This window comes from Prinia subflava, chromosome 3, assembly GCF_021018805.1.
Source record: "Prinia subflava isolate CZ2003 ecotype Zambia chromosome 3, Cam_Psub_1.2, whole genome shotgun sequence".
In the NCBI taxonomy this organism is placed as follows: domain Eukaryota; kingdom Metazoa; phylum Chordata; class Aves; order Passeriformes; family Cisticolidae; genus Prinia; species Prinia subflava.
Genome location: NC_086249.1, coordinates 29,081,356 through 29,094,976, shown reverse-complemented (window position 1 = coordinate 29,094,976; position 13,621 = coordinate 29,081,356). Strand labels below are relative to the sequence as shown.

Here is a 13,621-nt window from a genome sequence, read left to right as displayed (position 1 = left end):
AACTTGGTTAAGCATTCTATTTCTCTGTACTTTTCCCCACAGTGCCATGGCGTGGCAAGAAACCCCCAAGAAAAGGGCAGGTGAATCTGGTAGGAAAGCTGTTTCTCTGAACTGCTGCAGCCTGGGGTGCCCAGCTGCTGTACACAGTGCTTCTGGGGAAGGCATTTCTTCCCATCTGGAAGAAATAAGAATGGAAAATACTTGCGTTAAAAATAAAAGCATAAAAATAGCAAAACAAAGAAAGAGGAAGCTTCATCCTTTGGCAACAAGTACAGCCCCTTCCAAAACCCTTGTGTTCTTTAAAAAGTGTAGCATTTGCAGGAGCAGCGTGATGGCAGCCTTGGGGTCTGCTCAACAGCTGGCAGGGTCACCCCAGGAGGGGCTTCATCCCAGTGGCAATGAAGCGACTCTACAAACTTGTAGTTCAGCTGGAGGGAGAGAATCACCTCTCCCCAGCTTGCTGTTCCAGAGCTTTTGAAATGTCATTGAATCGTGTACCATTCCTCCCCTTTAACATGGGCTCAAGGGAGCAAAAAATCAGGGCCCCGTCCCTATCACCCCTGCAGAAAGATCACAGAATCACAGAAAGGTTTGGGTTGGAAGGGACCTTAAAGATCATCTGGTTCCAAACCTTCTGCCATGGGCAGGGAGACCTTCCACTAGACCAGGTTAGTCAGAGCCCCAGCCAACCTGGCCTTGAATACTTCCAGGCATGGGACATTCCCAACTCTTTCACTAGTCTGGTTTTTCACCATGCTTGAGTAAATTTCTTCCCTGTGTCTAATCTAAACCTATCCTCTGTCATTTTAAAGTCATTCTCCCTTGTCCTGTCACTGCATATCCTTGTAAAAAGTCCCTCTCTGTGTCTCTTGTCCTCAGGTACTTCAGGAAAGTATTAAATCACCTCAGAATCTTCTCTTCTCCCAACTTAACTCTCTCTGCCTGTCTTCATAGGAGATGTTACAGTAGTTCCAAAAACACAAAACACACCAGCAAAGCCGAAGATGGGGCTAATCATGGGGTTGTCAGCTGAGCACTGATTGCGGGAATGTGATTGTCCTTGTTGGGCTAAAACCAGGTGGACTCCCCACAGCATATCCTGTCCCACGGGCTGCTCAAGGACTGAATTTAGGTGCTTAAGATAGGAACGCATAATTCTTAGGATAATTAGATCCTCTACAGTCAAGTGTCTTTGACTTAGAGCCTGTTTGTGGAGCAGGCTGCCTTCAGGAGTGCCCTAATTTAGGTATCTTATGTTTATATTGATTTGGTACAAGCACTCTGGTGGTGGAGTCATACTCAGTGTGAATAATGATTTGGAAGAGTTATTTTTTAAGTGCTTAAGGAAAACAATCCTTTGCATTCATTACTAAATGGAAATAGCATAAGTATAAAAATAATGCAGAAAAGGCAGAAATGTATAATTTTTTTCTTTGGTTCAAGTCTGTGGGAGCTGAACATCATTATAGTGAAATTTCAACAGGAACAGTATATTAAACAGCTGTTCTTAAACATAGGAACATTCCTTTTTAAATATGTATGCCCATGACTTGTCTTAAAGAGTTTTAAAAGAGCTGGCTGAGAGGCTCTCGAAATTCTTAGTGTCAGCTTTTATTTAGTCATGAAACTCCCAGGGAGACTGTTAATGCCATGATAAAAATTAAAAGACTAAGTAGGTAGTTGCAGCCCTAGTAGCCTAATGCAGAGCTCAGCAAAACTGCTGGGGAGCAGATACAGCCCAAATAATAAAGAATCTAGGAAAGGGAAGATGTAATTAATTTCAAGCAACATGGGCTGATGTTAGAAGAATTTTTTCAAACTTGCATAGTATCTCTTTCAATGAAACCACAACTTAAAGGCAATAGTTGTTCAGATTATGTCTGTTAAAGCATCTGATTTCTTACTGCCTATTTGGGTTAAGAAATCTGAGTGACACAAAATTAACATAGCTCAAAAGGAAATGGCCGACAGGTCTCCAGATATCACTGTGAGCAGGCTGTGTGATTGTAACCAGATATGCAAACATTGTCTGAGGTGATGCTGAACTGGAAAAATAGAGCTTACTTTACATCCACATTAGAGATGTGCAAAAGTTATTACTGTGGCCAGCTATGATGTACAGCTCTGAAACTGAATGTCAAAAACTGTGAAGTTCTGACAGGAGCTCCAAAGAACCAAAGGACTGGAAAACATGCCACACACAGACTGAAGCGTTTGGAGAATGCTACAAGCATGATACAGTCTTGAAGCACCTGTGTAGTAGGAAGAAATTTATGATGGACCAAGTAATAAAATTATTCACACAGAACAATATATAGTAAGATTTGGTGATGAAGCTGAAGTTAGTCAAATTCCATCTGGTTTTGCCACTTGTATGAAGGATCATGTATGATGCCTCATGCTCAACTGCTGTTAGTTGCACCCTATGAAACAGCAAATCTCCTTGTTCCTCCTCTGGGAAAGGCTCAGAGAATTCCTGAAATGCAGAGGTACCTTGGTAGCAAGCTCATTTGACAGCTTTTCTCACACTTTGGGGGCCACCCAAAGAGGTGTGAGAATTTAGCTTGTACTGTGCCAGATTTCCTTGGCTGACCCACACATTGTGTGAAGAAACATCTCCTTTCATTTGCCTTGAACCTGACTTTTTCGAGCTGTGCTTCTTGTAGGGTTTGTACTGGAAGGAACAGCAGCAAAGGGAATTACACTATGGAGCAGCTGATTGTGTGCAGAGAGGGTTCTCCACAGTGCCATCTACACTGGCTGTGTATAAAAAGTGATTGGTATTTTTAAATACCACAGTCTCCCAGGGATTAATTCAGTCCTGCACTGCATAAGCACTCAGCCTTCACGGTATAAATTACCTACTGTGGCCTCAAAATAGAGACTGTGTAGCCAAAGAAGTGAGCTTGTGAGCTCATCAAGGTTTGGTGGTTAAAGGCAAGAAAATCCTTGCTTCTTGTCATCCATTGGCAGATGTCAAGTACAGGAAAATCCTCCATTGGGCAGAATCAGCCAGGAGTGATAAATTCATGCCAGCTCATAACTTGCAGTTTTCTGATGCACAAAAAGGGATGTTCTGGTGCAGCAAGCACTGGCATGGCATGTGTGGTTCCCTCATGGCAAGTCTGTTTCTGCAGGGGCAAATAGCCACAGCCCAGCTGGAAAGAGGGTTTAGAAAGGGCATGTGTGGGGCTCACCAGGCACAGCTCTGTCATGTCCTCATGCCTGCTCAGCCACCACACAGGAGGACAGGCACGTCACAGGCTAGGCTGAGCTCCTGTCATATGGCTGCAAATGTGTGAGATGCAGTCTTGGCTCCTGCTGTCATCTGGGACAGGCATTCCCAAAAACGGATGGATACTGCTGCTGTAGGTGTCTAAGAAGGGTGGAAAAGGAGCCTGATGAAAGTGGCTCTCACTCCCCATTGTCTCAGGATGAGCCATGCCCTGTAAGGAAGAAAAGTTCTTGATCTCTGATCACTTAGAGAGGTTTTGTCCTGTCTAGTGCTTCTGTAGGGGAAGGCAGAAAAGTCTTCTCTCCTGCCCAGTGGTTCTGTCTGTCCTTCCCTGCTCCAACATTTCTCTTACAATGAGCACCAGTTTTGGCTCATGTGCTCTCCTCTGAAGGGAGGGAAAGACCACAGGTGGCTTAATATTGACCAAACCACCCTTTGGATGATAGGCATCTTCAAGGCCTTGAGCAAGCTCATGTAAGTGCTCTTTAGAGCAAAGTTTCTTCTTCAAGAAACTCTGCTCATAGAAAACTGGATTTTTCAGCTGTTGGTATTTGAATGACACCACACACTGATGCAGTCATGCTTGTTGTAACACTTCCATTTTCTCTTTTCCAGGTGGTTCGCCAGCTGTGAGCATGAGCTCCAACAACATGTCCTTATCCAACCCAATTTCAACTCACAGCATCATGCCCCAGAGCTCCAGCCTCATGTCCACCCCTGCTGGAACCCGAATGCCTTCTGTTCCTGCTGCTCGGAGTATGGGCTGCTACGGGAACCTTCCTTGCAACCAACCAAGCACATACAATGTGACTTCAGGAATGAACCAAATGCAGCCACACAGAAACCAAAATCAAGTTCTGCCCAGTCAGAATAACCCCTTGGTGTCCCGGCAGCAAACGATGACACAGGGGAACAATGGGGTGGCTTTTGGGACGGGGTCAGTGGTCAGCTCTCAGCAAGTAAGGCCAAGCTTGACCCACGGAGCGACAGGTATCCCTGCTCAACGGCCGGCCAACGTGATGATCACGGCCACTGCCAATGCCCAGAGCTGGGCCCCACAGGAGGCTGCAGTGAAGCAGCAGGATGCACTGAAACCTGCCGGGGTCCGTTTCCCCACCGGCACTCCATATCCTAACCAGTCTTTGCAGCGCAACGTTGGCAACCAGCATTTTCCTCAGCGTGCATTGGCACCTCCTAACCAGTTAACGGCGGGAGTCCCAATGAGGCCCCCTCTAAACCAAATGCAGCAGACTCTAAATGGACAATCTGCTGGCTCACTACGAGGGCTCAGCATAAGACCCAATCAGCTGAGAGGACAGACTGTGCCTACCTTGAATCAGCCAGGAACAAGTATGACACCGCCGTCGTCTCTGCCATCGACCGGTTTCACAAGTACCAACCAAACCTCGCGGGCTTACCAAGGAAGTGACCACGGTAACGACCTAGCGTTTGACTTTCTGAACCAGCAAGGGGACAGTATAGGACCTGCGCTCAACAGTGACTCGGATTTTATAGATTCCTTACTGAAAACAGAACCTGGTAATGATGACTGGATGAAAGACATCAACCTCGATGAAATTTTAGGGAACCACTCATAAGTGACAATACCAAGAGGGAAGCAGATGAAGAGGCAGCAAGGACATTAGCTTTCTCTTTAGATGCCAACAACATGCTTTATTAATTTACACTCCAGTAACTGGGCTGTCCTTTAAAATACAAAACAGAGCAACTGCCCTGTTTGAAGAGCAGCTCTAGGAACAAGACTGAAGTGACAGTGTAAGTGATATTCCTGCCTGCCACAAAGGAGTGAAAACATGTGAAGGGTCTGTTCCTCTCTGCCCAGCCCATTGCAAACTCATTGGTTCTTCTCAGAGGGGCTCCAGGAAAAAAATATGTTCAGCTTCCCACCCATGGAAGCACCAGACAGTGGTATGGGATGTGGAAGGAACATCATTTCTCTGAGTGCAAGTAAAACCCCAAGTGGTCCACAGCTCTTCAGTCATCGTGTTCACAGCCCTTAATTTCCTTGGGACTGCTCAGCCCTGACAGCATCAAGCCCTGTGTAAATCTCATGCTGTTACAAAAACTGTTTACTTCTGCACAGTACAAACTTACATTTGCTTTCCCAATGATTTTGTTATACACCCTGTACCTTTTGTAGCACACAGCAGGGTAAGTGGTCTCATCCAAGGGAAGAAGGAAACAGATCATCCAGCGTGCTACTCAGTGTGCTCTAGCATTTGTGTTCTCCCTTTCATCAGTGTTTGCAGCGAGTATCAGAGGATGCTGTTGTTCTGCCAGCAGCACAGTCATTCTGGGCATTGAGGGAAACATGAGATAAACTACTACCAAAACTCAGGATCCTCACTTTGCCAGCTTGCCCTTCCCCAGGGACCACAGTGACTTAATAGAAACTTGAGTGAGAAGGGTGCTCATGATTTGACCCAGACTACTCTCCCAGTCCAGCTTAGAGGAGGGCAAAACCCTAAAGTGGCTCAGCTAAGCCACTGTCCTCGTTTTCATCTAAAATCATGGCGAGTATTGATCCGGTAATTCAGACTGCTCTTCTTCTCTCAAACATGTTTAGCCCAGAAAAAATTCCCTCATCTACCTGCCTGGGGGGAAGCTGCCATTTTGATTGCACAGCATTTTGGTTTCATCCTATTTTCTCCTTTGCCATATAGGGGGAGTTGAAAGAGTTCTGGTGATGGCCCAGGTCCCCACAGCCTCTGTCTGGAGTACAAGAGGCTCTGCCCCTGAAACTAGCAAGCACATCAATTATAACTCACAGCAGGAGGCTCCATTGGCCACATCTGTGCTTGTACATGAAACAGTTCTGGGGATTATTTCTGGGCACTGGACTCAATCATCTGTTCTGGGTTTGGGGATGGACCAGCTAATATTGCCCTGAGCAATTTCTTGCATCACTAGGAAGATATCCCGGGGCAAGGATCAGTCCCATGAGCACTTTGCAGCCACCTTGCCTTGAAGGCTAAGGGAGCAGAGCAGTAAGGATACAGGCTGTCCCACACCTGCCAGGGAATAGTCTTGACTATAGTAAATTTTTTTGCTATGGACTTGGTCAGTAATGGCATCAGAAGGATATGCTATGTCACTATAAAGCAGCTCCACAGCGATTCAGACAGGATTCACAGATGAGAACAGATCTTGCAATTCAAATGAAAATGCTGTTCTTTCAAATGATGTGGTGCAATGTGTTTCACAGCCTCCTCTGAATTAGCTAAAACTAGATCTGGCAAAGGAATACAATGCCTACGTTTGCATGCCTTGGTGCCAAGAGGCATTGCTCAGCCCATGCAAGTGCTTTATTCATCCTTGTTAGTGGCAGTGGGATGAGTAGACTATTTGACAATAGCCTCTGCACTTATCTGACCTACTTCTTGCAAGAGGTTTTAATAAGGCTTTTCCAGTCATTTCACCCTGTCAGTTCAAATAGGCACAATTTTTCAGGATGTTTCAAGAAGCATCATCACACAAATAAGCACCTGCACCTCCACAAAAGGTGTAACATGGGCATTTAGTTAGATGTGCCAGTTGAGGTTCTTCATTCCCAGAGAAATAAGAGGGACAAGAAAGCCTGCTGAAGAGTCCCTTCTGCCAACCCAGCCAGTGATCACTGCACACCCCTGCATTGTGTAACGTGGTGACTCAGCTGCCCAGAAAGCTCCCTCTTCTCCCCAGTTTTGGCTGGGGTGCATGCAGTTCCTTTGATATGCCAGTACAAGTTTTTCCAAGTCTTTGAAGAGCTTTTCAGCTCAGGCCACTGGGGTCCCACCTAAGCCTGGAGAGATAGAGATGCGATGTAACAAATGTGTCCTGTATAAATTGTGCAAAACTAGACTGAAGTAGTAGCTGCATGAGTTTGAAGTGAAAGGAAGATTGGCTTATCTGCCTCACACACTCCTTGTGCACTGGCAGGTCAGCAGTGACTGCCAGCGCTCTGGTAGGAACAGACAACTGCAATGGACGCCACTGAGGCCAAGGCCGAGAGTTAGTATCATCATGAGCAATGGGCATTGTAGTCTGGTAACTTCAACTACCCTCACATGCCATTGAAAAAGCCACCACTGGTTTCTGTATTGAGGCCAGACTAATTTCCAGATCCTCAAATGATGTAAAAAAAATTGTTCAGCTGAGGAGCTGGTCCCAAGGAGTCAGGAGTTGGACTCAATGACTCTCGTGGGTCCCTTCCAACTCAGGATATTCTATGATTCTATGGTTCTATGATATCATGCAGTGGTGGACTCAATGCTCAGTGTTGTCCTGTTGCCCACAGCCTGGAGTGCAAAAGACACTGGGCTGTGAGTGCCATCCCTGGGCGCAAAATTACATCCTGTCTTCAGTAAATTCAAAAAAGGTCGAGGCCATTTCCAGTCCTGTATATATATGCCTGATGCATTTGAAATATGAGCTTGTGAAAGACTCTTGCAACCAAAACTTGAATCCAGTATCATTTCTTCAGAACACTTGTATCTGAATGGAGCTAGTATCTTTTTATTTCTTTCTTTGCAATGGCTAAGTGCACTACCCTTAAAGTCTATTTTTCATCACTGACTGGGCACTCTTCACAGTATTGGGTTGTAAATATAAATAATTATTTGTTTTGTAAACTTTTGTAAAAACAACAACAAAAAGTAATAATATTTTGGTAGGAATAATAAAAATCATATTATTTGGGTTATATTTATACATATGTGAAATAAATATACTATCAAAAAGTTGTATTTTATACAAAAAGTCAACTGTTACCTTTTGTATTCTATATACAAAGTTTTGTATGATATGATTGTTTATTTTTATCTGCAGATTTCAACTTTGGGATTTGGGGGAGGGCAGAATGGGATCATGGTTAAATAGAGCTGGGTCTGACCCCAAGCTCACTGAAACCAATGGAGTTTCTCCATTGCCTTCACAGGGCTTTGAATCAAGCCTTTAAATCACCTTCAGATATATTTCACATCTGAAGCTCTCTGGAAACCTCAACATGAAAACATTCCAGGTTTCAAAATATTTCCCCGAAAAAGGCTTTTATTATTATAATTATTGTTATTATTGTTATTTCAGCTGTTGGGAGGCAGGTGGGACCTATGTAACTGTCATGTCCTTGTTGCATGTATGTCTGCTTTATATTTTCCCCATATTATAAACCAGTGTTTCTCTATACAGACTGAAAAGAAAAGTTGCTGTACAGAAGTGTTTGTGTTTATGCATTTTTACATGTGGCTGTATATACCTCCTAGTACTATGCAGTGACACTTATTTGACTCCATTTATTTTTCACCTAAACATGAATAGTATGTTTTTCAGTAGCTATCAAAACTCTGCCAAGTAAATCAATCAAAATTATCCCAAGTGTCTCTTTTCTTACTATGAATTTTATATTGAATGTCTGTTTAGTCAACTGCTCATTCATCTAAGTAAATTAAAATTATGGTGATATTTTAGGAGGGGGGAGGGTGAGAACAATGAACATGTGTCAGGAGCTCAGCCTGTCTCTTTGCCAGAGAGCTGTGATATTTTCTTACTGACTGAAGACACAGTTTCAATACCAGAAAGGGTTAATCAATAATAGTTAACCAAAAAATGCTCATTTAGCTCCTGGTCAATGTATTGATGGAATCTTGCAGCAGAGCAATTTGCTCTGGGATCCTGCAAAAATTAAAGCTGAGAACTGTGTACCCCCAAGAGTTAGCTACCCCAAGAGAACTGGCTAGGTCCCCAAGCCTATGTGCTGCCCTGGATCATACCCTGGAAATATTTGCCCCACTCCCCTCACTGTCAGAGACCCCTAATGAGAAGCCAGACATCAGACCGCTGGCTTCTCCTTTCCTCCTTGCCTCCTTGCCTCCTTCACATTACAACTCCTTCTAGCCTATGGAGATTCCAGCATGTACAACATCACGTTGGGTTGCAGGCTGTTTCACACGAGTATTCATCCCTACCAGGCTATTTTTAGAAGGTCAGCCCTGAGGAAGTGTCCCGTTCCTCGAGAGGCTTTCCGGGCTCCATCTCCAAGTGGGCGGCTCTTCCTGCCCCAAGAACCGAGCAGGAGGGGCGGTGAGGGGATGTTTCGAAGGGACAAATGTCAGCACATCGCTGCCTGTGCTCAAAGGCTGCCTTGTGCTATTTTCAGATGTAGGAAAAAAAAGGGCTCCCCACATCTTAACTGCTTCACTGCTGGTGGTGGTGGCGATGGACTGCCAAGCAGCACATCCACCTTTTTGGTCCCTATCTGCTCACCTTCCTCTACAGGGTAAGCAGGAAGGCACCTCCCTTGGCTGACCCTCACAGCACCAGCTCTGCTGGCTGCTGCCCTTGCAGGGTTTTTTCGCTTATGTTACTCGGTCCCTCCAGTGTATCTGATTCCTACCCACAAATGGCTCTTCTGTCCTGTCGTGGCATCTGGTGCTTTCACGGGAGGGATGGGGGAGGATGAAGACAGACACTCAAGTGTCCCACTGCAGTGGCTGTGCCCACACTCCTGATCCTGGGTGCACATGCTGAAGCAAGGAGGTGCCCAGGAGGTGTGTGGCTCTCTCCTCACTTCAGCATTTCCGGGTGATAGAAATCACTTCCCTTGCACTCAGGGAAGTGGCATGAGGCACAGTTCCACTCACCCAAAGGTAAATCTGAAACAGATCAAGAAACTCATGCCTTAAAGGTGTGTCTTTGTCTATCTCAGCTGTAAAGGCAAAAGGCAAGGCAGGCAGAATGCGGGAGCCTCAGGCAGGGCTGCTGCCCACCTGCAGAGCGTACATCTTTGTCAGGGAGCTTGAAAAGCAGCCTAGGAGCCTTCCCTGTCCCTGGAGCATGGCTGTCTGTGCCACCGAGCTCTGAATCCCTGGTGGTGCTTGGAGGCCATGACCACCCTCCTATAATACTCACGACCAAAAGCCATTCCCCCTGTGGGTGCAGGACAAGAGGGATAAGACAGTATAAAATCCAGTCACCCTGCGCCCCATGGCTTCTGTGCCAGAAAGTGTCCCCGGGCCTGTGTCCTGTGCCCAGGGCGATGTAGCCAGGGAGGCCACGTGCAGGGGATGTGAGACAGGAGTGGCAGTGAATATTTTCCCTGCCTGGCCAGATGCAGCACAGCAGGAATTGCACCAGGCCCAGGCAAGGGCTGACCTTTCCCACTGCATCCCAGTCACTTGGTGGGAACCACCACCAGCTCGGGCAGCACAGCCAAGAGCGCTGCTCCCTCCCACGGCAGCAGGGAGGGCTGGCAGCTGCAGGGACAGGGATGACACGGACAGGATTCCTCCCGCCACAATAAAAGTTCCAACCATGGTAAAAGCTTACTTCATCCTAACTTTTAAATTAGCCATTCTGGGTCCAGAAAAAAGTCAGGAGAGCTGAAAAAAGCAGGTTGATTAGGACTTAGAAATTTCATCTTTAAAAAACCAAAACCAAAGTCAAACAAAACTGAAAAACATAAACAAAAACAAAACAAAACAAAAACAAAAACAAAGCTAAGCAAATCAAACCCAAGCCAAAACCAAAACAAACAAAAGAAACTCAACATGAAATAGCATTTGGCAAACTGGCATTTTCATTGCAAGGAGCTCCTTTAAAAGAGCCAAAGCGTAAATGAATGTTTTTCCCGTAATGGCTCAGCCTCCTGTGTGCTGCAGGGTGAGCAGGCAGCAAGGACGTGTGGGTGGACACGCGTGGATCTCGTGTTGCTGTGTGCCGTGTGCCTGAGCTGCCCCAGCACCCTCAGGACACGCCGTGGCAGGGGCAGCCTGAGCCTCCCGGAGCAGCGGGGATAAAGCCCCGCCTGGCTGAGCTGCCGTGTGCCTGCTGAGCTCACCAGGCCCCAGACCTGTCGTGCGTTCCTGTACACGGATTCAGACAACAAAGATGCTCTATCTACATTTTTTTGGAGGGCTGCCAGACATGTTTTCACTCTGGCTGACTGATCTGCCTTGTCTGACGGGACACAGTTGCTCTATTTTATCCTTCTTGCCCAGGAACATTGGTAAAACCCTGTGGTGCTGTGAAGTGTTTGGGTGAAATACTGAGTACAGGTACATCCACACACTCCTGTTGAAGTTAACAGATCTGATGGCAAAACCTATCCCTCAATATCAATTTGAGATGAAAGGTCAAGTTTCTGGTTGTTGTGAAGGTCAATGAACATCATGTAAGGGCAAGATTTACCCTTGACACCATTATGTTGGAGTGTCATGGTGAAAATAAAACCAGGGAATCTATTCAAATGGCTTTTTGTGCTCTACCTGGCCTCTAAATACAACAAGGAAGTTCAAATCTAGAGGCCTAAAATTTTATTTTAAAACATTAAATCAGTTCCTAAAGAAGTCTTAGAGTACCAGCTGCTGAGAAATATTTATTAGAAATTATTATAGTATTGTTTAAGGATCTGATATGGAAAGCTCCTTCTTGTAGATGTTGCCTATAGGGTTAGTTCAAAGACCTGATTTCATGAACAAGTGGGCTCACATAACAGTCAGGTTAATGTATAAATATAATCCCTATGTCAATGAAATTTCCATCAGTGAAAGACATCTAACTTTTTCAAGGAAAAACTTATGTGGGGACTCAGTAATTTGGCTGCATCTTTTCAAATTTATTTCAGAAGGAAGCTGATGAGTTTTCCCAAAGTGCAGTTTTTAAAAAGAGATGTCAGAATGTGCATGCCATATTATTTGATTCCTCAAATTTAGCAATGTCTTTAAGGTAAATATTGAAGAAAATCTAAGAATACATGCATTGGGCAATATAACCCTTTGTGAATCTACACAACAGCTTCACCAAGGAATGTTTATTGCTTTTCTGAGTTCCTTCTTCGCTTAAGGATTGTGCTTTTTTTCTCTGTTACTTGTCCTTCAGCAAGACTTGTAACTAGCATAATGTTATTCATAGTACCTCTATGAATAACCTGACTCTACAGCAAATTCAAATGGGTGTACAGAAACCCATTGTATTCTCACTGATTTCCTCAGTGTGAACGTGTTAGCCTTGGTCTGTTGGATAACCAGGCTCACAGTATGTCTACAGCAGAGGTAGGAACCCCATGGGTGTTTCCAAAAGGCAGATCAAAGCTGCAGGGCTACGTGGCATCCCCATTCACATGTGAGCCACAAGTTAACTGCATTAGTACAGCTAAAATCAGGATTTCATGCATAACACTCATTGAGAGCCAACTTTTCCCTTCATTGAAGTAACAAATCCACTAACCAAGAGTTTACCCATAGTTACATGGCATCCTTACATTATTATAGCCACACTGGTCTTGATTAATTATGTGGATCTTAGTAGAGTAAAGCCATCACGTGACAATCTTATTCATTAACTTTCCCTCCAATGCCAAAGATTTAATCTAGTGTGTTTTACCATATAAACTGCTGGCTTCTGACATACAAATACCAATAGACCATCTGTTTATACTGAGGAGTTTAAAACCTTCTCACAGAAAATATCTGTAGTGCTTTAGAAGGTTACAAAGAGAAGCTTTCAACAGATGAGATAGCACTGTTTAAAGAAGTAAATAATTTAAAAAATGGAATTAAAAAAACCCTTCATGAAGAGCATTCCATTAGTTTCTCAGCATTGAATATAGACTTTTTATAAGTGACTCAAGTGCACAAAACATCATAAAACCTCAGAAATAGTCTTTTGTTACATCTGTCTTTTTAACCCTCAGTAGTGGCCTATTTTGGCTTCCCCTTTTGCTTTTCTTAAAAAAAAAAAATTAGAATTGAGTCTTTTTTATACACTTTACTGTGCCTCCAAAGCCTCCTGCTATTAGATCAGTTTTAGCTTTCAGCAAGTGAGAATGTGCAATAAAGAAAAATTTTCCAATGGCCACCAACACTGCAGCACAACGTAGCTGTGCACTTGGATGACAGATTAGCTCCAGAAATGCTACTTTTTATTAAATTATCTAAGCTTTCATCAGAGAATGCTTTCACCAGGCTTTTACAGCCTTTGATAAAAGGCAAGATTTTCGATAAGGAGCCCAAAGCCCAGCTCCCATGCCTACATTGATCTAAATGACCATGTCTGGCCCTCAGATTTTAGCTTGTAGGACAGTGCCACCCTGGAAATACGATATAGTCCAGGCAGAAATAAGCAATGCAAATGAACAGAAGTCTAGAAAATATAGAGAGAAGAAGGAAGGTTCTTTATCCTGAAGAAGAGGAGATTTGAGTGGGAATAGGAAAGAGAGTCTTTGAATGGAAATCACTGCTGCCAGGGGAAAAGATTTGGTATATTCCATAATGAGCTCTACAGGCCAAGAAACCATGGCTTCAGGTTAGATGCCAGGTAGAATTTTTTAACAGGAAGGATAATATGAAGATGGGCTGTGTGAGGAGGATATGGGATCTGAAGGTCCTCAGA

General features: G+C 44.5%; 1 protein-coding gene across 1 annotated transcript in view; it reads left to right on the top strand.

The window, feature by feature from the left end:
* MAML2 (mastermind like transcriptional coactivator 2) overlaps positions 1 to 8,602 on the top strand; it is a 209,759-nt gene extending 201,157 nt beyond the window's left edge. The window contains exon 5 of the mRNA XM_063394523.1: positions 3,851 to 8,602. Within this exon, the coding sequence (XP_063250593.1) occupies positions 3,851 to 4,833 (983 nt within the window). The 3' untranslated portion in view covers positions 4,834 to 8,602. The remainder of the gene's footprint in view (positions 1 to 3,850) is intronic.
* The last annotated feature ends 5,019 nt before the right edge of the window (positions 8,603 to 13,621 follow it).